Source organism: Caretta caretta, chromosome 7 (genome assembly GCF_965140235.1).
Source record: "Caretta caretta isolate rCarCar2 chromosome 7, rCarCar1.hap1, whole genome shotgun sequence".
In the NCBI taxonomy this organism is placed as follows: Eukaryota; Metazoa; Chordata; order Testudines; family Cheloniidae; genus Caretta; species Caretta caretta.
In genome coordinates, this window is record NC_134212.1 from 9,642,022 (window position 1) to 9,666,190 (window position 24,169).

Genomic DNA, 24,169 nt, shown 5'->3' on the forward strand with positions numbered 1-24,169 from the left:
AAAATGAACTCAAAAGTATTTTATCCGTAATTATAATCTGCAACTCCTAGGGCAATTTAAATGGAATAAATGCTCGTTTTTGTTTATTTATTTATTTATTTAATTTTATTTTATTTCCTTCTCTTGGATTATAAATATCCTCTGAATCTCTGGTATGTTCCTGTGCCTGGTCTTGCCTCTGATATGCAGAGAGATTTGGTTTAGCTTTATTAGCAAGGTTCGATGACATTTTAGAAGAGGAGATTCTTTTTTCTGTGTAATGCATGGAACTCAGGTTTCTCCTTTCCTTGCTGATGGGGGGCCACAGATGTAAGCCACGACATCTATGTTGACTTGAGGCAGAAAATCACATGGCTCCTGTAACACTGTCAGTGGTCAAGGCCCAGATGAGAATCAGAGCATTCTTGTACGAAATACCGCGCAGAGCGGTAGACATAATCCATACCCTGAGGAGTTTACAGTCTTCAAATCGTAGGTATAAAAGTTAAATGCCTACGAATGAGCTATCATCACAGCAGGTCAGGGTTAAAATGGGAAGGGGAAAGAGGAAGACACCATATGGGCTGGAGGTTTTGAATCCCCCAGAGTCCTGCTTATATAATTGCACTTAAACATGGAACTTCAGGGCATAGAATCATAGAATATCAGGGTTGGAAGGGACCCCTGAAGGTCATCTAGTCCAACCCCCCGCTCAAAGCAGGACCAATTCCCAGTTAAATCATCCCAGCCAGGGCTTTGTCAAGCCTGACCTTAAAAACCTCTAAGGAAGGAGATTCTACCACCTCCCTAGGTAACGCATTCCAGTGTTTCACCACCCTCTCAGTGAAAAAGTTTTTCCTAATATCCAATCTAAACCTCCCCCACTGCAACTTGAGACCATTACTCCTCGTTCTGTCATCTGCTACCATTGAGAACAGTCTAGAGCCATCCTCTTTGGAACCCCCTTTCAGGTAGTTGAAAGCAGCTATCAAATCCCCCCTCATTCTTCTCTTCTGCAGGCTAAACAATCCCAGCTCCCTCAGCCTCTCCTCATAAGTCATGTGTTCTAGACCCCTAATCATTTTTGTTGCCCTTCGCTGGACTCTCTCCAATTTATCCACATCCTTCTTGTAGTGTGGGGCCCAAAACTGGACACAGTACTCCAGATGAGGCCTCACCAATGTCGAATAGAGGGGAACGATCACGTCCCTCGATCTGCTCGCTATGCCCCTACTTATACATCCCAAAATGCCATTGGCCTTCTTGGCAACAAGGGCACACTGCTGACTCATATCCAGCTTCTCGTCCACTGTCACCCCTAGAAAGAAAAGGAGTACTTGTGGCACCTTAGAGACTAACCAATTTATTTGAGCATGAGCTTTCGTGAGCTACAGCTCACTTCATCAGATGTATACCGTGGAAACTGCAGCAGACTTTATATACACACAGAGAATATGAAACAATACCTCCTCCCACCCCACTGTCCTGCTGGTAATAGCTTATCTAAAGTGATCAACAGGTGGGCCATTTCCAGCACAAATCCAGGTTTTCTCACCCTCCACTCCCCCACACAAATTCACTCTCCTGCTGGTGCTAGCCCATCCAAAGTGACAACTCTTTACATAATCAAGTCGGGCTATTTCCTGCATAGATCCAGGTTTTCTCACATCCCCCCCACCCCCATACACACACAAACTCACTCTCCTGCTGGTGATAGCTCATCTAAACTGACCACTCTCCAAGTTTAAATCCAAGTTAAACCAGAACATCTGGGGGGGGGGGGGTAGGAAAAAACAAGAGGAAACAGGCTACCTTGCCTAGGTCCTTTTCCGCAGAACTGCTGCCTAGCCATTCGGTCCCTAGTCTGTAGCGGTGCATTGGATTCTTCCATCCTAAGTGCAGGACCCTGCACTTATCCTTATTGAACCTCATCAGATTGTCCTGCACTCCACTCTGTTATGCTGCTGCTTGATTAGTTGTGGTGTTGGAATATAGGAACAGTGGGGGGAGAAGGAAGAGCGCAGATGGGCAGAGAGCTTCTCTTTTCCTTTTCTAGTCATGAACTGCTGTTTGAGAAGCTTACAGCTTGCTTGAATATTTTTGCTGTTGGAATTAGTTACCACAGATTTCCCGCGCCCCAAAAAATTCTTGGTTTATAAATCACTTACGAGCTGTATGGCAGAAAATCATAGAATCGTAGGACTGGAAGGGACTTTGAGAGGTCTCGTCCAGCCCCCTGCACTCAAGGCAGGACTAAGTATTACCTAGAACATCTCTGACAGGTCTTTGTCTGACCCGCTCTTAAAAATCTCCAATGATGGAGATTCCACAACCTCCCTAGGCAATTTATTCCACTGCTTAACCACCCTGACAGAAAGGTTTTCCTGATGTCCTACCTAAAGTGCCCTTGCTGCAGTTTAAGCCCATTGCTTCTTGTCCTATCCTCAAGATGTGAAGGAGAACAATTGTTCTCCCTTCTCCTTGTAACAGCCTTTTATGTACTTGAAAACTGTTATGTCCCCCCTCAGTCTTCTATTCTCCAGACTAAACAAACCCAATTTTTTCAATCTTCCCTCATAGGTCATGTTTTCCAGACCTTTAATCATTTTTGTTGCTCTTTTCTGGACTTTCTTCAATTTGTCCACATCTTTCCTGAAACGTGGCGCCAAGAACTGGAGAGACAGCTCCAACTGGAGTACAATGGAAGAATTACTTCTGATGTCTTGCTTACAACACTCCTGTTAATATATCCCAGAAGGATGTTTGCTTTTTTGCAACAGTGTTATGCTGTTGACTCATATTTAGCTTGTGATCCACTATGACCCCCAGATCCCTTTCCGCAGTATACCTTCCTAGGCAGTCCTTTCCCATTTTATATATGTGTAAGTAATTGTTCCTTACTAAGTGCAGTACTTCACATTTGTCCCTATTGAACTTCATTCTATATACTTCAAACAATTTCTGCAGTTTGTCCAGATCATTTGGAATTTTAATCCTATCCTCAAACACTTGCAACTCTCCCAGCTTGGTATTGTCTGCAAATTTTGTAAGTGTACTCTTTATGCCATTATCTAAATCATTGATGAAGACATTGAACAGAACTGGACCCAGAATTGATCCCTGTGGGACCCCACTTAATAATCTCTTTCAGCTTGACTGTGAACCACTAAGAGCTACTCTCTGGGAATGGTTTTCCAACCAGTTATGCATCCACCTTATAGTAGCTCCATCTAGGTTGTATTTTCCAAGTTTGCTTGAGAAAGTCATGCGAGACAATATCAAAAGCCTTACTAAAGTCAAGATATACCATATCTACCACTTCCCCCCCATCCACCAGGCTTGTTATCCTGTCAAAGAAAGCTATTAGGTGAGTTTGACATGATGAGTTTTTCAAACTTTTCAGAGAACCAAAAAAGTTAAAACAAACCAACAAAAAAACCCCAAAACCTTGATTTTAGGTCAAACAAAATATTTTGTTTAGTTTCTGAAGGTTTTTTACCTCAATTTTTTTATTGAATTTTCGTTTGACTTTTACTTCAATTTTATTTTGAATTGAAAAGTCAAAATATTTTGTTTCAGAACTACCATAGGAAAGCACTGATTATTTTTGGTGGGGGGTGGGTGAGGGTAAGTAGAAGGGGTGGGTGATTTTGGCAAATTCAGCACTAATAGGCAAAATGTTTTGATTGACTCGAATCTGAATTATTTTTGGCAAAAATGGTTTTTGTCTGAAAAATTTCACCCAACTCTACTTAAGAGATGCATAATAATAGTTTGCAGAAATTAATTTTGGAAAGTAAAATTGGACGTGCAAGGATGGTAATGTGGCAGGTAGTATATTGTGTTTATCTTCAGTCCTATCTTGCATCATACTACATCATAAATTCACTCATTGAATGATTCCCTATGAACAGAACATTCTGCCGAAAAAAATAAGCTACAACAAATACATAAACTAAAAGAATTATGATTGATAATACAAGCTGTACTAGATTTATGCCTGTAGTCTTAAAACTCTATCCCAAACATACCAAACCCATTTACGCTTTTGGCTTTGTGCAGACGCCAAATTTGAATTTTGGTGAGGAAGGAATGAAGAGTGACATTCAGAAGCTATGGGGATGTCGTTTTCCTTGTTCTCTCTAGCAGATGCCCCTAGTAGCAGAGAAAATAGAATGTCAAACAAGAATACTTTTACTCAACACCCTTGTCAGGTCTTTATGTGGGCATTTCATTTAATCCAGGTCTTCATCCTGGCACTTTTCAGGCTATTACTTATATCCATGATGACCACCAGACTTCATGCTGAAATTCCAGCATCGCCCCCACATCCATTTATCCATGTTCAAAATTGCTTTTTAATCTCTTGTATTTATTCTACTTCATTATTCTAGGAACTTTCTTACTTTAAGATTACTACATGAAATAAATCACCCTTAGACCTGGGATGAGAGAGTTCCCTCATTGTCCCCATAAAAATTCATTTAGATTTGGCTGAGTTACCTATTGCTCAGTACAGAATCCTGATGCTAAAATCTCTGTGATCATTCTGCAGTGAGCATGTTCCTCAGCATCTTGCTTTACTCTGGGAAATAGAACTGAAACCTCCAGTCAGGACACAGACAAAATTATCTTTCTCTCATCAATGTACCCTAGAGGACAGTGCACTGAACTGGGAACCCGCAGATCATAAATTCCAGACTCATTTCTTCTAACTGGTGTTAATAATTCTGTGTCCTTCATAAGCCACCTTGTTGAATGATCAAGGCCTCAAATCCCACTGAGTGGTGTCCCAGATTGGGATTAGCAGTATGGATTCTGTTATGGCAGATTCAAGTTCCATCCATTTTGCCACACTGCCTCCTAGAGGGAATTGTCCAAATGTGCTCGGTTATGCAGTCTGTAAAATGAAGTTAGTCATTAATACATAACTCAGTATGATACTCATCCTGCACGAAAAATACCAGCCTACTCCTGCAGCCAACTCTAGTACTTAATCCTTTAGTTGGGAGTGTGCTGCAGAGCTGAAGGACAAACCCAACACTTCTTCCCCCAGAGGCTGCTGTTGTAGCACTGATAGTGACGGTTGTCATAGCCTGTGCAGCTTGAGAGTATAATCAGTATACTTAACATGTAGGTAGCTCTATGAAGGTGGGAAATGCACTCCATGAATGTTCAGAAATTTTTAGCACAAGGTCTCTAACAAGCCTTACTGAGCATGTTAAAATGGCAAGTAAATACAGGGTTCCCATAACTATATTTAAAAAGAAAAACTGTTATTAATAGTATTTGCATATCCCAAAACATGCCCACAGAGAGGTATGTCAGAAAGCATATGCAACATGTAGTTAAGTTTGCCTAAGCTTTTCCATTATCAGCCCCTATTTTCAGTTGCTTATAAAAAACATTTTCACTTTAGCTGAAGGTTTCTATGCTTGTGCTCCCCTGCAGGCAAAAGTTTTTTGGACAATTTCAGCACACACAGTTCAGCCACTTCAGAGAATGGGAAAAGTAGATAGTTTTGATAGTTAGAAACCTTTTTCAACTATTTTTCTGAGGAGCTCTGGTGTGCCCACATCTGAGAGCAGGGAATTGAGATATGATAAGGGAGTGTCTCTACAGTTAGGAAGCTGCCTTTTGCTTTTCCCAGGAAAGTCCACCCAAATTCGTTGTTTGACTTTCCATTGCCACTTTCACCTAATCCTGTATACTGTGTCCAAAGGTATCCATCTCCATCTGATAGCTCAAAATACTCTTAATTCATCTTTTATGCCTTACATGTAATAAAAATAACATCCAGCAAGGCAGACTTCTATCTTCCTGTAAAACTAAGGTCCCTTGTTTACGCTGAAATTGAAAAACATCCGTCTTGATATCCTTTACAAATATAGTATGCTTCACAGTTAGACAAACACCTCTTAGAGTCCTCTTTATGGAATCATGAATTAGTCTCTTAATAACTCTTCTTATACCCTGTGTGATATGTAAGCCACATGCAAGTAAATGGTGTTGATTCACAGACCTAGTTTTGCCTTACACTAGGACATGTCTACACTTACCTAGGGCATGTCTACACTTACCTCCGGAATGATCGATCCCGCAGAAGTCGATTTATTGCGTCTAGTGAAGACGCGATAAATCAATCGCTGAGCGCTCTCCGCGTAGACTCCGGTACTCCACCTGAGGAAGAGGCGCAGGCAGAGTCGACGGGGGAGCGTCAGCAGTCGACTTATCGCAGGGAAGACACAGCAGTAAGTAGATCTAAGTACATCTACTTCAGCAACGTTATTCACGTAGCTGAAATGGCGTAACTTAGATTGATATTCCTCCCCCACCCCACCCCCTAGTGTAGACCAGGCCTAAGATTTGGTAAGGTGATGGAAAGTATCCTGATAAATACATCAAGCAATTTATAAGCATTGTGAAATATTTCCAACATATACCTGCTAGAGGATGGTAACTGGTGACCCTGTAGGAGTGGGAGGTGAGCAGATGAGCCTCTGCCAGGTGTGGGGGTTGGAAATAGGATTATAAATAACCAGGCTAAGAGCAGAAAGATAGTCTGGATAGAGAAGAGAATGTATTTATAAAATGTCTTGGGCTAGAGATTTAATAGCATGAACATATAAGGAATAAACAAGATCTCCCTACAAATTCCTAAAGAAAAAACGGACAATTGCATGCAAAGGGACATCTTGTAGATTGCAGAAAAATGAGCAGTTCAAAGCTTTTTTGAGGTATATAGAACACAATGTACGACCAGGTTCAGAACAACCTCAGAGGGACCTCCCACAACTTCTCTACGCTGCAACAGCTCCAGCAGCCTACATCAGGCCACAGATGTAGTTCCCACCTACGGTAACCAACTCTAGAATATACAGTACTCTCCGACACCTCTGCACAGTACTTGTCACCAGGATTAGCATTATAACTCTGGACCCACCAACCCACTGGATGGGAAATATCTTTGATTCTCTAAACCAGTAGACAAATATGGAACTTCTGAGATGTCCCTTTACTGACCTTGAGTATGGGATATAATGGATTTGGAGGAAACAATTGTCAATATAGTATGCATTATGTGTTTAGAGTTAGTGTAAACCATTAGCTAAATATTTGATGAGAAAATACCCTAGCTTTGTTAACCATTCTCTCCTAGTTATAAGGTCTAGAAAAAAATGAATCCATTAACTTTCATACATTTTCGGTTATTGTGGCGACTGCTTGTATGGTCTAGGGAATCTTGGAGCCTAATACTGATTTTACTTACACCATGGATAATATTAGCAGTATGCTGCTCCAATGGATTGGGAGGGTCTTTCACATAACAGGTAAATAGGATCTTGCTCCATCCATTTTAATTATGGGACCATTAACAAGCAGTCTAAATATCCAGAGACTTTTTTTAAAACCTACATGGGATACTAATGTTGTACAGAGTAGTTTTTGATAGCTAGCAAAATGCAGGCTTAGTGTATTTGTAGGAGGAAAAATCCAAAGGAAAGGTGAGGTGTATATAGGATGACTTGGTCTCTAGCTGTTGCTCGGTTCACCATTACTGAAAATAAAACCGTCTTTTAGCGCCAACAAGCGTCTTCTATTTCTGAACTCCATATTATACTTCTGCTAATGCAGAGACATTGTAAATTCCCCCAAACATTCCATGTGACTTCACTCTTTCCTTCCATATGAGGCTCACTTTCCCCTACAGAAAGAAAAGGAGTATGTGTGGCACCTTAGAGACTAACAAATGTATGAGTCAGTCGCAAGACATTTCTTTGCTTAAACCATCAACTGCCACTTATTTCCAAGGAGGGGACATACAACAGGGAAAGGGGCAGGCAATCCATACTTGTACATCTTGCTATTACAATAAAACCCTCTTTGTCAAAAGTTAATGGCTTTGTTTCAAAGCTTCCTCTCATCCAGTTTTTGGTGTTATTTCCCAAGGTACATCACCTTTCATACCCTTCTACTTTTTCTCTCACAAGTGTATATGCATTTTGAGGCAGAAAGTGTCTTTTCCTACATGTTTGTATAGTACATCACATAACCGTGTCCTGATCCCCTACTGCGGCCTGCCATACTGTAATTTAACGTGTGCTAATGTTTACAGGTGGACAAGGAAAATTATGGATTTTTGTTGTTAGATTTCTGATCGGAGTCATAATTTTTATCTGTAGGAAATTTGTCATGGTATACTTATCCAGCTCAGAATAAGCTTAGGAACCTCAGTAATCCTTTGGAAAGGAAGATAATGCATAAACTGCTTTCGTAGATTTCCTATTCATTGATGAAACAAATGAATTTGTGTTCCTTCAAGTAAACAGCTATTTTTTTTCCATCCATGAAAATCCTGTTTCGCTTGGGCCATGGTTGTAGAGGAAGTTAGTTGTAAAGTTAATTTGATTTGCGTACTAAATAATGGAATTAATATAATTAAATCACACAAATAACTGTACAAGTATCTTTGTAAGTTCTATGATATTCAAGCATAAGAGGTTTAGTCTTCTGTGTTCATGGTAGTATAGACGCAGACGCTAATTGCACATGCTACGATATTAGTGTTTACAGAAATCGGAAAAAAAGTTTTCAACCCAAACTTTTTTGATGAAAAATGTAGAAACGTATCAATTTTTCAGTTCAAAATGACACTTTGTTTTCAAAATTCCTTCAATTTTATTTTTTAGAAAGTTCAAAAATGTTTAACTGCTTAAAATCAAAATGAAATTTTCATGAGACCAAAACAATATATTTTTTCAGAGTTGCCGGCAAATTGAAAAATCCATTATGTGCACAGCTCTTTTTATAAACCTTACATGCCATTTGGTTACATATAGGTGTGTTTCTGTTCTTAAAAACTGTGTACATAATCACAGCACACACACGTTAAAGTGGACAATCTAGAGCTATTTCTATCACTACAGATCTGAATTATTCAAGCCCAACTAAGTATCATGCAGGTTAATAAATTATGTTAAAATCCCACTTTCTGTGGCGATTGAACAGGAATAGTTCGACATGCTTCCTTAACAGTATGAACGCAAACAAGCTCGTTGCCCGTTTTATTTTCTAACGATTTTTGGATGAAGCCTGTTTTTAATTACAGATCGTAAAATTGTGTTGGGGCTTTTCTAGTAATCCATATTCTCTCTCCATGCCAGAAACTAGATACTTACAATGAGTGTCAGATCAATGTTTAGGTCCTAATGTAGACCCAAGTCTGATAAAATTATTATGGTATTCCCTAGGAGTTGGTGAGGAAGAATAAGGATGACACTGCTGAGAGTGGATGTTTTGCCCTAGCCTATGTCCTCCCAATTCAGATAGGGTTAGGTAAGATAGGAGGAGCGTGACAATATACAACAAACATGGAAGCTCAGCATAGGACTAGACAACCACATACAGCGTACACCACTGCCAGTGAATACTGCATCAAACTCGTAGCATTTTCTTGCAGCTTCCGCTTCTTACTTGGGACATACAACTCTTAACCTTACTGCTAAAGAAAACTACCATTGTCTGTTGGTATGACTGGAACTAAAGATGAATAGGGAATTGGCCTTGAGCTAACTGTCAATCTGACTTTGATAGCCCATCACTTAAAAGGTCCTTTTATGTTTATGAAAAAGCATGACGTCAAAGCGATGGGAAAAAAAATAATACCAATATTTAGGCCTAAACTTGCATGGCTTCCAAGAAAAGCCCCTTGTGTGAACTGTTTATTTCTCAATGTGCGTAACTAATTAGCTTGGCTTATTATAAGCCTGAGCTGTTGTAGTAAAATTTCTTCCGCCATTTCAGGATAGCTTGTTTATGGTGCATCTGTATGTGAGCCTTTGAACTGGAATAACAGAAAATAAAGGATAAATGCTAAGCCATTTCCCTGGTTAAGCTAGGAACATATAGACATGCTGGAAATGCTTGAATATAATCATTATCAGGTGAGTTACCTTACGCTCACTTTACCTGTTAAAAATGATTGGTTGCAGAGGTTGTCATTAGGTCAACTGTGGGACAGCTAGATGCTTTTGAATGGACCCCAACATCTTTTTATTTACTTATTTTTTATTATTAATTATTTTCTCTAGAGTCTGTACCTTGACTGTATCTTGACAAAAATAATTGACTACCCCTGTGTGTGTGTATGTGAAATCCTTTTAATCTGTATATTATCTGGTATATTTTATTTGTTTTGTTCCACAAAAAGTAATTAGGGAGATGTGATACTTTTTTTGTAGCTGTTCAGCAACTGAAAATAATTTTATCACGATCAAATTTTATTTGAAAGTAATGAGCTTTTTCAGTATGATGTGTTTCAATTTATCCTTTATTTTTTGCTGATAAAAGCAATACTGTTCAGTGTCTGATAAATACAAAATTGCTCTAACAGTGGTGAAAATTTTACTTGGAAGGCTGTTGCCTTTCTTTTATTGTCTACATGGTAGCATAGGCTCATTTCAGCGTGAGTGATTTCATTAAAAAAAATTCTTGGAGTTAAAAGGCTGCTCTAATATAAAATTTACTATTAATGAAAATGTCTGAGCATACTGAATAGAAAACTAATTTAACTTAGATTTTTCAACACTGAAATATTTCTGTTCAGTCATCTGTTATTTCCAGTGGATGTTTTAAAGAGGCTATCCTCGTCTCTCTCAAATTATGCTAAATATATATAAGCATTAAGTGTTCTATTTGCAAAGGAAATTACATTTCTAAAACATAATTATTAATTTGCTTAATTTTGTTTACATTTGTTGTTTGAACTAAAAATATTTTACTGTTTTTTCAAAAAACTTGTCAGCTATTTCAAAAAACAGAACTCACTTGACTGTTGACCACAGGAGACCAACCTAAGTAACTTAATTTTATCACTTAAAATCAACAGAATATTGGAAAAATAATGAGATCTGGAATGCTGAATTAAGTTTATGAGCTGCAATTGCTGGTACGTTAGGAGGCAAATAGCCATTTCTTTGGCTGTTGTAATTTGCCAAAATGTGATTGACTTCAGTGGATTTGCACTAGCTGAGGATCAGGCCTATGAAGTATATCTGGGATAAACGTGCATCTAGAACAATGTTATAATGACTCCACAAAACAATACTGCACTATTTTTACCCTGCTCTTGCAGGTGCAGACTCACCTTGAAAATCCAACCAAGTACCACATTCAGCAAGCCCAACGGCAGCAGGTAAAGCAGTACCTTTCTACCACCCTAGCAAATAAACATCCCAACCAAGCTCTGAGCTTGCCCTGTCCAAACCAGCCTGGTGATCATGTCATGCCACCTGGAACTGGAAGCAGTGCACCGAACAGTCCAATGGCTATGCTTACACTTAACTCCAACTGTGAAAAAGAGGTAAATAATCGTGTCTCTGTGTCTGTACTCTACTGTGATATTGTCTTATGTTTAATATAATTCTAACTTGTCTTCTGTGAATGTTAAGCCAGAGTCACTCATCATAAAGATCTTAAATTTATCTTCTATTGTGAAGTGTTGACTTGAAAAATATAGTTGTCATTTCTAATATATAAAATATTTGGGGTGAAAAATCTGTGGCCCAGTTCAAATTTTTTTTTCCTTTGCGCTACTGTACTCAGCTTATGCATCTTATTAAAGCCTCTTATGTGGCTGGTCAGTGCACAGAATGGTGAGTAATTAACTTCTGGAGAATGCAAAGCCATTTTTGTTTGTTGGCTGCAACTTTCTGGAATAATGCTTTTGTGGCTCATTCAGAGTATAAAGAGTAAAAGGCATTTTTTTTAAAAAAGAAAGAAAACCACAAACCATTGTGAGGAGAGAATTACTGAAGTAAAATAAAATTGAAATTACTTCTCACAAAAGCAATCCGTCTGTATCTGATCTCTCAGTCCTTCTTGAAGGAAACCTGCACAGTACTTTCAAAAGATAAGTCTGGGAGCTTAAATTCATATTGTTAAGATTGTGATTTTTAATGTCTAGCAAAGTCACTGGATTTATGTCTTATTACAACAACCTGTAACTCCCTTAACCCCCCCCTTTCTGTCCTATGACTACAAGGGTGTTATCAGGCCACTTCACCTTGAATAGGCCCTTGAAGTATGTGTTAACTGCTTATGCTAAACAATCTGTTTCACCTGATATTTAGCTGGGACACTGAGTACATTTCCCAGACCTGAAGAAGAGCTCTGTGTAAGCTCAAAAGCTTGTCTCTCTCACCAACAGAAGTTGGTCCAATAAAAGATATTTGCTCACCCACCTTGTCTCTCTTTCGAGTTATTAGTTAGTTAGATAGCTCCCAAAATATCACTGTGTTTATAGCCTTTAAAATATTACTGCTTGGGATTTCAGTCTCAGATCTCCTTTGTGCACATGCAAAATTTCACTTGGATGATGCCTAGAAGTCTTCTGCAGCAGCATTTGCAGCAACAGCCTTACTGGTGCTGATGAATGGTGCCAGTGCTAATTCACATCTGTAAGTGTGAGACTATCCGGTGCATATAAGTTGGTATGTATTTGTGCACCAGCATAAGTCCAAAGAAGACGACTTTCTAAAAACAAATTTATCCAGTGCTCCTACTTTGATAGTATATAATAATGCAATGTGTATGTCTTCTCAGATTTACTTTTTGCAGCAATCGCTTTGCATGCGCCAAGAGAGCAGGGCGTTCCCTGTTTTTATTCCATTGTTTCCATGCTTTACAACAAATGAAAATAAAATAGCTCCGTCCCATAGTCATGATCACACCCCCATTTTGCTTTTTCTCTAAGAAGTTAAAGCTTCACATTGCTGTGTCATCAGGCACATGTGTGCATGACACTGGCTCCACCATGCCCTTCTAGAGGAGAGACTATGCCATAAATTCAGGTCCATTCTTTGCTTCCCCCCACCCCCTTTTTTATATTTACAGGGATTTTATAAATTTGAAGAGCAAAGCAGGGTGGAGAACGAGTGCCCGGCTCTGAACACACACACGCGAGCATCGTGCATGCAGGTACTGTATGACACAGGAGTTGAGAGAACAGAACACTTTATAAAGAGAACCTATGTTTCTCCATGATCACCAATATGGAAACCTACCCCCTACTTTGTAGCAGTTTTTTTTTTTTAAAGGATGAGTGGCAGAATTACTATATAGAAACCAAAACTGTGATGTCCTTTCTATGAGTTTATTTCAAAAGTGCATTAGAAATATATCTGAAAAGGGTTGACCCTTCTTCCACACGCCAATCTTAGCCTATGAAAAACCTCTACATTCTAAGCAAGTCTTGGGAAAACTGTTGGAAAGAATGCTCCTGTATGTTGCTCTTTCCATAGGATTTCAGTGGAAAGGAGAAATACATTCTAATTCTATCCTATCATTTTATTTAGGATGCTCTAGTATGTTGAATGACCTCTTTCTATAGGTTTCAGAGTAGCAGCAGTGTTAGTCTGTATCCGCAAAAAGAAAAGGAGTACTTGTGGCACCTTAGAGACTAACAAAAGTCTCCTCTTTCTATAGAGATTGCATTCAGATTTGACAATGTGAGATGAGGTGGTTTAATATTTTCTTATTAGAATAGGAATAATATGGGTCAAGGATATGAATTCTCACTCCTCTGCAAAAATAGTGTCTAGTATATAGCCTGTAATTGCTACAGTGTCTCTTTTTTACTATGTTTTCCTTTCTGGACTCCCTGCTCTGTTGAGCTGGTATGGAAACTGCATCTCCTATGAGTCGCCCAATGGAAATAGCTGCCAACAGAGAAGTGTCAGGGAGGTGAACCGGTTGGATTCCACCAGAGATGGAGGCAACCATTTCAAGGACAAACTTTTGAAATCCTTGGTAATGGTGATGGGCAAGAGAGTGAAATGCAAGGGTTAGGAGGGGAGCGAAGGAAAGGTGAGGAAAGGAGGTTGGAAAGAAGAGATGGATGAGGAACAGGAAGGAAGGTTCATAGAAGTCCCACAACGCTTTAAAAAAGTTATATGCTAGTTTTAAAAAAGCACAGAAACTAGTCTCAAATTATATATGTGTTTGTTTGAATAGACGTCTGTTTCCATCCTCTGCAATGCACATGCAATCACAGTTTATTGCTATCCCTGATTTTATGGTACTTCGGGGGGGGGGGGGGGGGAATGAGCTTGTGGGGCTATCAGCTACAAAGCTGTAATGCAAACCTCACACTGATCAAAGTCCCTAGGAAAACAAATGCTGGCCATTATACAAGAACGGACTCTCCGAAGTTGCCACCAGAAACCATTCTGAAATGGTGTAGAATTGCCAGGCTGGTTGGTGGCCTGGAGACAGTGCTCCTTTTCCTTGTCCTATACCTCCCAAACCAACCAAATTGTGGCATGTTTGGTCTTGATTTGCTTGGCAACTCAATGTTGACTCCTCCTGCTGATTAAAGAATGTCATTGATGATATCTGAAGGCAGCTTACCCTCTCCCGGGCTGGGAGAGTAGTGATTATCACTGGGAGACTGAATTGGAGTATGGCAAAAATGCATAGCTTTCAGGGTCCAACAGATACAGAACAAATGAGGGGGGGCAGTGTGCCTTGCTGGGTCTCTCTCTTTATTTTTTTAATATTACTATTGTGTACTATTACTGTTACAAACTCAGGTTCAAGTAATTTGCATTTTTCCCCGTTCACCTTTCTGTTGCAGATGGATGATGTAATTGATGACATAATTAGCTTGGAATCAAGTTATAATGAAGAAATTCTTGGCCTGATGGATCCTGCCCTGCAAATGGCAAATACGGTACAATGGTCCTTTCTTGTCCATTATAGTGACTGCTAGACGTCCTGTCTAGCTACATCTAAATCTCCTCAGCTTTAGAATAGCTTTTAGTGTGAAATTGGAGTGCAGCACAATTTGCTATCCGCCGTCTCTAGTGGTTAGGTAGGTGATATAATGAGCATTAAGAATTTACAGTGGAAAGCAACAGGGTGGAACTTGGTTTTAAAAAATGGTTTAAAAATGCTGTGGAACAGCTGCTACAAGGAGTTGGATTTTGGTATAGCCATAACCATCTGCCTTGGAGTCAGATTTAGGCGGTTCCTGGGCTAGTTGCAAGGGGAGGAGTTTTTTTCTCTCACCCCTAATGGGAGGTCATCATGGTACCTAGCCCAGTCTCCAAGTAGCAAAGGGAAAGTCCATTTCACCTAGTCTTGTCCTTACACTGTGAGATGGAGCTAGCCCAGGGAAGTTAAAGCAACCTGGGGAATCAGCAGCCCAGGTGTAAAAATCCCTGTGCCCCTACATTCCTATATCTGTACATAGCTTTACATCAGGTACAAGGTAAGCAGACAGACATACACCAGCTTTAAACCTATTTGTATCCACATGCAAAACTGCACAGGTTTAACCAAATGAGTTCAACATCACACCTTTAATTTAAACCAGTGTAACTTCTGTGTGTAGACAAGAGATCTCTTTCTAGATGAGGGAGAGGTTGGTCAGAGGGCAGAAAAATAACAGAAGGGAGTAAAGAAAGTGATAGCTTAAGAAAGAGAGGAAAGCGAGAAGGGAGCTCAGAAATCCAGAGAGAAGAAGAAATGAGGGATGTGTGAGATGGAAGAGACCCCAATAAATTGTTTGCCTATGGTATCAGTGCTGTTAAGTCCGATGGGGTAGATCTGAGTCAAAGCTGATATTTGTTTTTTATTTAATTCCAGAATTAAGAGCTAGCTCTCAAGGGACTTACTGGCACTAGTTGCCATCTTTTTATAATACCTGCTTGATGCTACACAGCCTAGCCCTCTCTTCCCAGAAGCTCTCACACTTATCCTAGGGACACCCTCTCAGCTTATGTGCTCCACTGCAGAAGCTCTGTTACATCGCTCAGAGAAAAGTCCTCTGGATTATAAAAATAACTTTTTTAAATCGGTGTTTTGAGCCACTGTATAGAATTCTACAGCAGGGATAGAATTCACTCCTAAATTCCATAGCATGATTCAAAATGCACATATTTGCTGTGGAATTCTATAGCATGGTTTAAAAAACAAAACAAAAACCCAATAGAATGGTTTAAAACAAACCCCCCTGGGCAGTATAATACCGTCTATTAAGGATATCCTCTTCGGTTAATTTCTGGAGTAATTTTTATAGAATCCTATTGGATTAATCCCTACTAAAACCCATAGAACCTCTTTCCATAAATGATTCCTATATTTCTCTTCCCCCATGCCCTTTCACGGAGCCCCTGATGTGGGAACCCTGCACCCGCAGAAAGGAACCACCAGTGCTTTTCTGTGCTACTTTAGTGGGGAACCCTTTCAGTTGCCGCATGTGCATACATGCTCCCAGTAACACTGTAGAGACATGTGCCAGCAGTTACAGTTCACAGCTGTAATGGAGATCTCCAAACCCTGAAACTCTCTGATCTGCCACTCACCTGCTTCTGCTCCCATAGGTGGACCTTTCTCATCAGCTGGTGAGATCTGTGATTTAAATGAAATGAGAGTGAACTTTAAAGTCCAATACTATTGCATACAGTTCATTGTTATTTATTCAGTTTCCAGCATAAGTAGCTTTAAATATCGTTAGGAAAGACTCTGTCCTTTGGATTAATTTGATCAATTACTTAAAAAAAAAATGCAGGCTTTTTACATTTTGCTGTATACTGAGATATTATAATAAGATTGGCAACATCGGGGCTTCTTTGTGTCATCAAAGTAAAACTGCATTGGCTAGGAAGCTTATCCCACTCTCCCCAGTAAACTTCAAGCCAGTGCTCTTCTCAAGCAACAAGAAAAAATATATCACATATCTTGTAATTGCTGTTCAAATAGTTTGATCCTGCTCCTATTGAAGTAATGGGAATTTTGCCATTGGGAGCAGGACTGGGTCCTTAGAACTTTGTATTGCTGTAACATGGCAAAACATCTGTGAGCTTACTATTGATTTAACTACAAGGTGAAAGAACGTGGAAAGGAAGCAGTCCTCAGAGACTCTCAATCTATAAATAGCTCAGCTCATCTTAGACCATAACAAAGGCTTTGTTGTTCTGTTATAAACAAAAAAAGAAAAGGCCCAGTTTGCCACATGTGATAACAGTGCACTTGATCTTCAAAATAGAAGATCTATAGTGAGTCAGTGCTAATGGGAGGTTCAAGCACCACTTAATTGAAAAGCATCAGGATTTTTTGCCATAAATTACAGCACTCGCCCTTTGCTGCCGAAGACCTGTCTTCTCACTTGTGACCAAAACTCAAGTGTGATGTATTTGATCTGACCGTAAGAAACATAACAAAGGCCACCATGCTACTTGCAGTATGCTTGGAAGTGACCCAGCAGCAGAATAGCTGGGGTATTGTACATAATACTTAACTCTATACAAATTAGGTTTAAAAAGCAGAGCCGAGTGGGGAAGTGTAACTGCTACTCACCAAAACCAACGAAGCTTAAGCAAAATTCCAAAACGGAATGCTTCCTGAACGTTTAGCCTGACTTCCTTTAAAATCTGCCTTTCCTGCAACAGTCAAATCTCTTCTTTAGAGGAGCTCTGTGTTAGTCATGGAATGATGTTTGTAGGTCAGGAGGAATTTTAAGCAACAGGACAGTACTAAGAATAGGTAGGATGCCCCAGTTGGGGAAGGGGAGCCCCTCAATGCATCATGGTGCTTTGTGGATTAGCCAGACCATTTTCCATCTTGGTTATTCAAAACTCACAATAAAATTAATATGGACATTCGTTTTATTGCGAAAGGATAGGAAGGCTGTAATCAGTGGTGAGATGGTTCAGTTTCATAACTTGACACCCAGTTTCCCAAGAGATCCTTTCATTAGATTCCAGCACAACCAGCCATTATTTTAGCTGGAAATCATGACTTCTAGTAGCTGTAATACTCAGGGATCCTGACATAATCTTGCAACAAGAGTGACAGAAATTTACACTGTTACTGTACTTCATGTGTGGCCTGTGCGTCTGGAGGACCAAACCCTGAGAATGACACACCTGATGGGAGAGGTCTCATTATACCACACTCTTGTGAGTGACCAAGCTGAGTTGGGTGCCAGGCTTGCCCTTCTTCCATTACCTCTTCTGGGAGACTGAAGGTTGTTTCACTACTTTGAGATGATCTGCATAAAGTTCCCAAACAGTGGAAAGCCACCTGAGTTGCAGTAAAACCCAGACAGAGAATCAGATTAAAACAAAAAGGGGTGATACACATATGTATGTATATATGGCAACATATTAAATCTCCATCTGCCTTTGCAGAGTTTTAGACAGGGACACCGTTACAACATGCTGTCCCTACCTGGAATTGATCTTTCTCTGTATCTCTCAAGCCTTGTAGGTTACTTTGATCTGCCACCCATCATGTCTTTTGCAAACATATATGCATACTCTCCAAGGAGGGATATGGCAGTTTGTCATAGAATTGTATTTCCTAAATCCATCCAGGACTGTTTGCTGCTCTGGACAGTTTGGGTCCTTTTTTTTTTTTTCTTGTATCCCTTTTATGGTTTAAAGTTGTCAGTTTTCATGCAATTCGATGGAAGTTGGATACAACTTCTGTTACGCTTCCTAGTTCCTTTCAAAGGTGGATACACCCAAACCGGTTTCCCACACGCACCGCATCGTATTTTAAAACTTTTCTAACTTTTGAATTCTTGACTTTGCAACCTTCATTTTCTTTAGGGCTGTCAAACAATTTTAAAAAATCTTAATTAATCGTGAGATTAAAAAAATTGTTGCAGTTAATTGCAGTTTTAATCACACTTTTAAACAACAGTAGAATACCCATTTAAATTTCGCTTGAAAGTATGTCATCTGGAATGGTGGTCGAAGCATGAAGGGGCATACAAATGTTTAGTATATCTGGCACATAAATACCTTGCAGTGCTGGCTACAATACTTCCAGGAGGGAGTATGGGTGCCAGAGGGGGTTCATGGCTGGGGCAGGGGGTTGGGATGCCCGAGGGGGTACGGGGTATGGGCTCCAGGAGGGGGCTCAGAGGGGAAGGGGGTGGAGGTGCGGGCTCTGGAAGGGAGTTAGGGTGCGGGAGGGGGGTTCTGACCTGCGGGAGGGGGTTGCGGTGCAGGATGGAGTTCGGGGTGCAGGCTCTAGCCGAGCAGTGCTTACCTGAGGCGGCTCCTGGTTGGTGGCGCAGCAGGGCTAAGGCAGGTTCCCTGTCTGCCCTGGCTCCGCATGGCTCCCGGAAGCGGCGGTATGTCTGGCTCCTATGCTCAGGGAGGGCTAGGGAGGTTCCATGTGCTGCCCAAGCTCACAGGCACCGCCCCCACAGCTCCCATTGGCTGCAGTTCCCGGCCAATGGGAACTTCGGGGGCAGCACATGGAGCCTCCCTGGCCCACCCTGCGCCTAGGAGCCAGACATGCCACGGCTTCCAGGAGCTGTGTGGAGCCAGGGCAGGCAGGGAGCCTGCCTTAGCCCCGCTGCGCCGCTGACCAGACTTTTAATGGATGCCTGGCAACCCTACCCTGTCTGCTTAGGGGAGTTGGATGTAGTTAGGTTAAGACTCTTGTTGTCACTTTTGACCATGTATTTCTCCGATAAGCCACTGTACCCCAACATTTTTCGCTTTCACAATTTGTGCAGCCTGCATCCTCTCCTGTCACATGGTGAAGTCACATCATTAATATGAGGTCATGTGACCACAAGGCTCAGTTATTGCAGATCCCTCCTGCCAGGCCTTCTCTGGTGCTTGGAACTCCTGCAGAATGCAATGGCACTTTAACTCAGTGATTTGAGACACCCTGGCCCATATAATGCAAAAAAGTGTGGAAACATCCCCCACGTGTTTTTCATGTTAGAACAGGAAAATCCCAAATCAAGCTAGGTCTGTACTATGCTGGGAGCTCTCAGATCAACTAAATACAGTTGGCTTAAACAAGTCCACATTACATGAACGTGTAATTCATTTCTGTAGGGCAATGTCACTCTTTAACATTTATGGGAGAGTTTGGGCTCCCTCTTATGGTTACATTTAAACTTTAAAGGCTTTTTTCCTTTTTCCACCCAACACAAGTATACTCAGTTTTTTAAAACTAACTCTACAGGAACAATATAATAAATTATGAAAAATCTACTTAGCTCTTATGCAGAGGTCCTTTGTAGTCTGGAGAATGAAGTTCCTTGGCTTCCTTGTGTTTTGTCTGTATTAAAAATGGGATTGTCTATATATTCTATATCATCCTTTGCTTTCTGTGTCTCTAGGGATCTTGCCTTTGAGAAAGGATTGCAGCATTCTCCCAGAGTAGTTATTTTTCACCTCCAGGCCCATTTTCATTAGTGATGTTGAGCTCCCTGTTTGCACATGGAGCCGAGAACATATTTCTTAGCAAACGTTGGCTTTGTTCAAGTGTTTCAGATGGGCCGCAGCAAGTGACCTTTCTCCCTTTTATTTTTTCCAGTTACCTGTATCTGGCAATTTGATAGACCTTTATGGCAACCAAGGTATGCCTCCTTCAGGACTGAACATCAGCAACTCGTGTCCAGCGAATCTTCCCAATATAAAAAGGGAGCTCACAGGTAAATGATCTTAAAACGTTATCACTTGAAATGATCTGACATGAGGGTTTACTTTTTTAAGAGATGTTTTTGAAAATTCAGTTATGCAAATGGAAATTTGGAGGTTCTCGATTCTCCACTTTGTTCATTTCCTAGCAGGCCTGTTAGCTTCCACTACACAGCACAAGAGGGGTGATGTTAACAATGGGGTTAGTTTTCTTTCCATAGATATGTAATCAGTTTGCTTTGTAACAAACAAGGACAGTACCATCATGCGTGAAAATCCAAGGGTTTTCATAATCAACCTGCAGAGTAAAACCCTGTAGCATTTAAAAGATAGAAAGCTCTTTGCGTCTCTTACATAGCTACTCTCTAGATTGGATCTATTATATGCTTCTCCGGCTATAGGTGTAATAGCGACTTGAATGAACATGATGCTTCTCGAGAGACTTCATGGAGAAGAATATTGTATGTAATGAGACTGCCAGTGGGAGTGATTGTTAATGATAAGAAAATAATTTGTAATACTGTCAGACTAGGAATGTGGGATCTATAACAAGTGTCAGTTAACCCCTTGCTGCTGCGTTTAGGTGGTCAGGTATTGTGGAATGAATGGATATTTACTCATTTATAGCATAACAAATGTTAAGAATCTTCCAAGAATCTCATCACCTAAGTCGTAAAACAGCCTTTCCTTATATATGAACAGTGCTCTGGTCCCAAACGTTTAGATGCATTAGGAAGTAATAGATTGATAAAATCACTTTCCATTGCAGCTCCAAGGAAAAGAACATATATTTAAAAAAGACATGAGTTTAAAAAACAGCAACCCAAAAACCTATTCTACTTTTTAAAATACAGATGTATACAGAAGCAAACTAGAGTGAAGCTTTAAGACTCTGGGTGCATTTTAGAGAAGGGAAAGCTTGGATTCTTTGAGGCATTTCTCACTGTCTTAGTTTCACTTTCTTTTTGGGAATGAGGCAGAATAGCCGCTAACCACAGTTGGGGGATAGCTCAGCCCACTTGTTAAGTACATCTTATGCACATGTAAAACTGGCTTCAAGCACGTGACCAATTCCTCTTAACAAAAGACATACTCTAAGGACGATCAGGTATTTGGGGACGCAACCTTCAGCGGACATGCCAGAGGCATAGTTTCTTGGCTGCCTACATTCTCACCTATTTGCTAGGTTGGCGTCCTGCAAACTCGCAAGCTAACTGAAGTAAACCACAGATATTGGGCAGCAGCGAGCTTAAATGTACTCCTGGAACAGTTCTGCATGTGTTGACTCTTCTGGAGGGAGTCCTACCTCTTTGCCAGTGCCAAGGCATTGGCACTGTTTGCTTTCTGACATGTGGTCACGCCACACAAACAAAGCAATGCTTCTCTCAAGGCAGTTGTGGCTGCTAAAATGGTCGCTTGCCTTGGAAGGCCATTAGGATTGCAGTAGAGGTGTAGAGATCCTTAAAAAAGGTAGTCTGATTGCAGACCATAGCAACCAGGTGCAGGATGTTCCTCAATGGTGGAAAGTTAGTTGAGCCTCTGGATGCAAGCTGAGCACACAGCCCGAGGGAATACATAGGAAACCAGCCTGACTGGCAGATGCACAGTACAAGGTTGTGTAAGACTTGGGATGTAAAGCAAAAAAAAAAATCTGTGAATGAGGAATGCTCTTTCAGATGGGGTGTTAAGTCAAGATAAGAGTCAACCTAATTCCAGGCAGTCTCCCTGCCACAATCATCCCTTAGATGGGGGTGGTTCAGAGCAATGGTTTACATACTGTAAGAGCAGAGACGTCCAAATATGTGCTGGCAGGTCATATGCAGGGACTAGCTTCCGGTGTGTGGACAGTGCCTCCCATCTTGTGTGGTACCAGAATGCATATAAAAATATGGAAGCATCTGAAGAATTTCCCTTTAAAAAGCAATTGTCTTGCTGTCGTGTGGGATGGGGGAGTATCAGATCAAATCAGAAAGTAGTGTTTTCTTGAGGACATCAGTTGCTGTAAACGAGGATTTTGTTGTCCCCAGTGTGAACACAGAAACTGAATTCTGATCTCTGCATCCTCAGAGTAGAAAAGCCTTTTGTTCTCCCATAACTGAAGTCTGGAAGTACCCTAATAGTGAGAACCAGGGGTGAAAGTAAGGGGGTACGGGCCGGGATGGCGTACTGGTAAAATGTAGCTGCCAGTACCGGCCCGTACCGCTGACTTTCAAAGCGCTGCCATGCCAGAGCTTTAACATCGCTTGCTGCCCCTTTTGCGCCCCCGGTTCGGCTGCCCTGCCGGGTCCCTGCCAGCAGGGCCACCAATGGGGGGAGGGGGGGGCGCAAAAGGGGCAGCGATGACCCGGCAGGGCCTCCGATGCGGGGTGCAAAAAGGGTAGCGATATTAAAGCTTTAACATCGCTGCCCCTTTTGCCCCCTTCCCCCCCTAGCTGCTGCTGGTAGTGGTGGGGGCAAAAGAAGTAGCTGTCCCGGGGCCGCAATTTAAAAGGGCCCAGGGCTCTGGCTGCTGTTACTGTGTCAGCACCGGCTGGAGCCCTGGACCCTTTAAATCGCTGCTGGAGCCCCAGGCAGTGCAGGCCAGGGAGCGCAGATGGACTGGCTGGGGGACACTGACCTCCCCCCCTCCCCCCAGCCCTACCCCTTCCACCTGAGGCCACGCCCTTCCGGGGGGGCCAGAGCAGCCCTGTACCAGTAAGAGCTGCATTTTACTTTCACCCCTGGTGAGAACATCATAGTCCCTTTTCTGTGTTCAGGAAAACACATCATGATGTTCTGTGGTAGAGCTGCTCCTTGTTTTGTATTGTGTTCCCATGTGATGAGAACAATTATTTGTACTATATGTGTAATTGCAGATTTAGAGTGTTTTTAAGCATATTTTTCACACCTCCTTTCCTTGTGGGATTTAAACCCTTGGCTTGTCTGCACAGTAGGGCTGAGATGTTCAAATCCAGTGGAAGAATCTCTTCCTCTTTCTAGGTGGCTATGCACATGCCTCTGTAGAACTTTTGGGTTAACTTCTTCCCTGTTGTAAAACTCCTGTGCAGTCACTGTATTTTACTCGGGGATGAATTTCACCTATTGCTTCTAAAACTCCTGAAGTGAAATTTTTTTTTTCTGTAGTGCTTGGATAATTCTTGCACGGCTGTGAGCATGTTGCGTCTTAGCATTGTGCTTCAGTACCTTGCTGAAATAGGTCCCTTCTCTTTTCTGAGTCTTGGTCTACACTTAAAGTTAGGTTGACCTAGCAGTGTCAATCAGAGGTGCGAAAAAACACATCCCTGACTCAGTTATGATGACATAACCCCAATATAGGCACAGCTGTGTCAATGGAATAGTGCTTCCATCGGCGTAGTTATCATTTTGGGGAGGTGGGATTTCCACATGGATGGAAAAACCCTTTCTGTTTCTGTCAGCCTCCTCTACACCAGGGGTTCTCAGACTCTTTTTTTTTTTTTTTTTGCTGAGCCTCTCTTTGAAAATATTTCAGGCTCTGATGATCCCCCCTTCCCCCCCAGCCCCAAAAAGTGATACCAAATTACTGTACATACTCATAGGAGCATTAAATGAAGCATGTAATCACTATCCCTGCAGTCAAAGGCACTGAAGCCTCTCAAAAAGTGTAAAACAACAATACGGTATTGCCACCCTTACGTCTTGCAGCTGCTGTACCCGCCCCCCCTTCCAGCTTCCCTCCCCCCGGCATTGTCCTCTGTTTGGGAACTTGAAGTATG

At 41.2% G+C, this 24,169-nt stretch overlaps 1 protein-coding gene across 15 annotated transcripts in view; it reads left to right on the forward strand.

The window, feature by feature from the left end:
- MITF (melanocyte inducing transcription factor) overlaps window positions 1-24,169 on the forward strand; it is a 245,109-nt gene that overhangs the window by 209,226 nt on the left and 11,714 nt on the right. For 13 of the 15 annotated variants that reach the window (XM_048859195.2, XM_048859187.2, XM_048859188.2 and 10 more), the window contains 4 exons: window positions 11,114-11,341; window positions 12,874-12,957; window positions 14,615-14,710; window positions 20,332-20,449. In XM_048859195.2, the coding sequence (XP_048715152.1) occupies window positions 11,114-11,341; window positions 12,874-12,957; window positions 14,615-14,710; window positions 20,332-20,449 (526 nt within the window). Of the gene's footprint in view, window positions 1-9,783; window positions 9,924-11,113; window positions 11,342-12,873; window positions 12,958-14,614; window positions 14,711-20,331; window positions 20,450-24,169 lie in introns of all 15 variants that reach the window. The other 2 variants (XM_048859200.2, XM_048859202.2) reach the window with 1 other exon arrangement.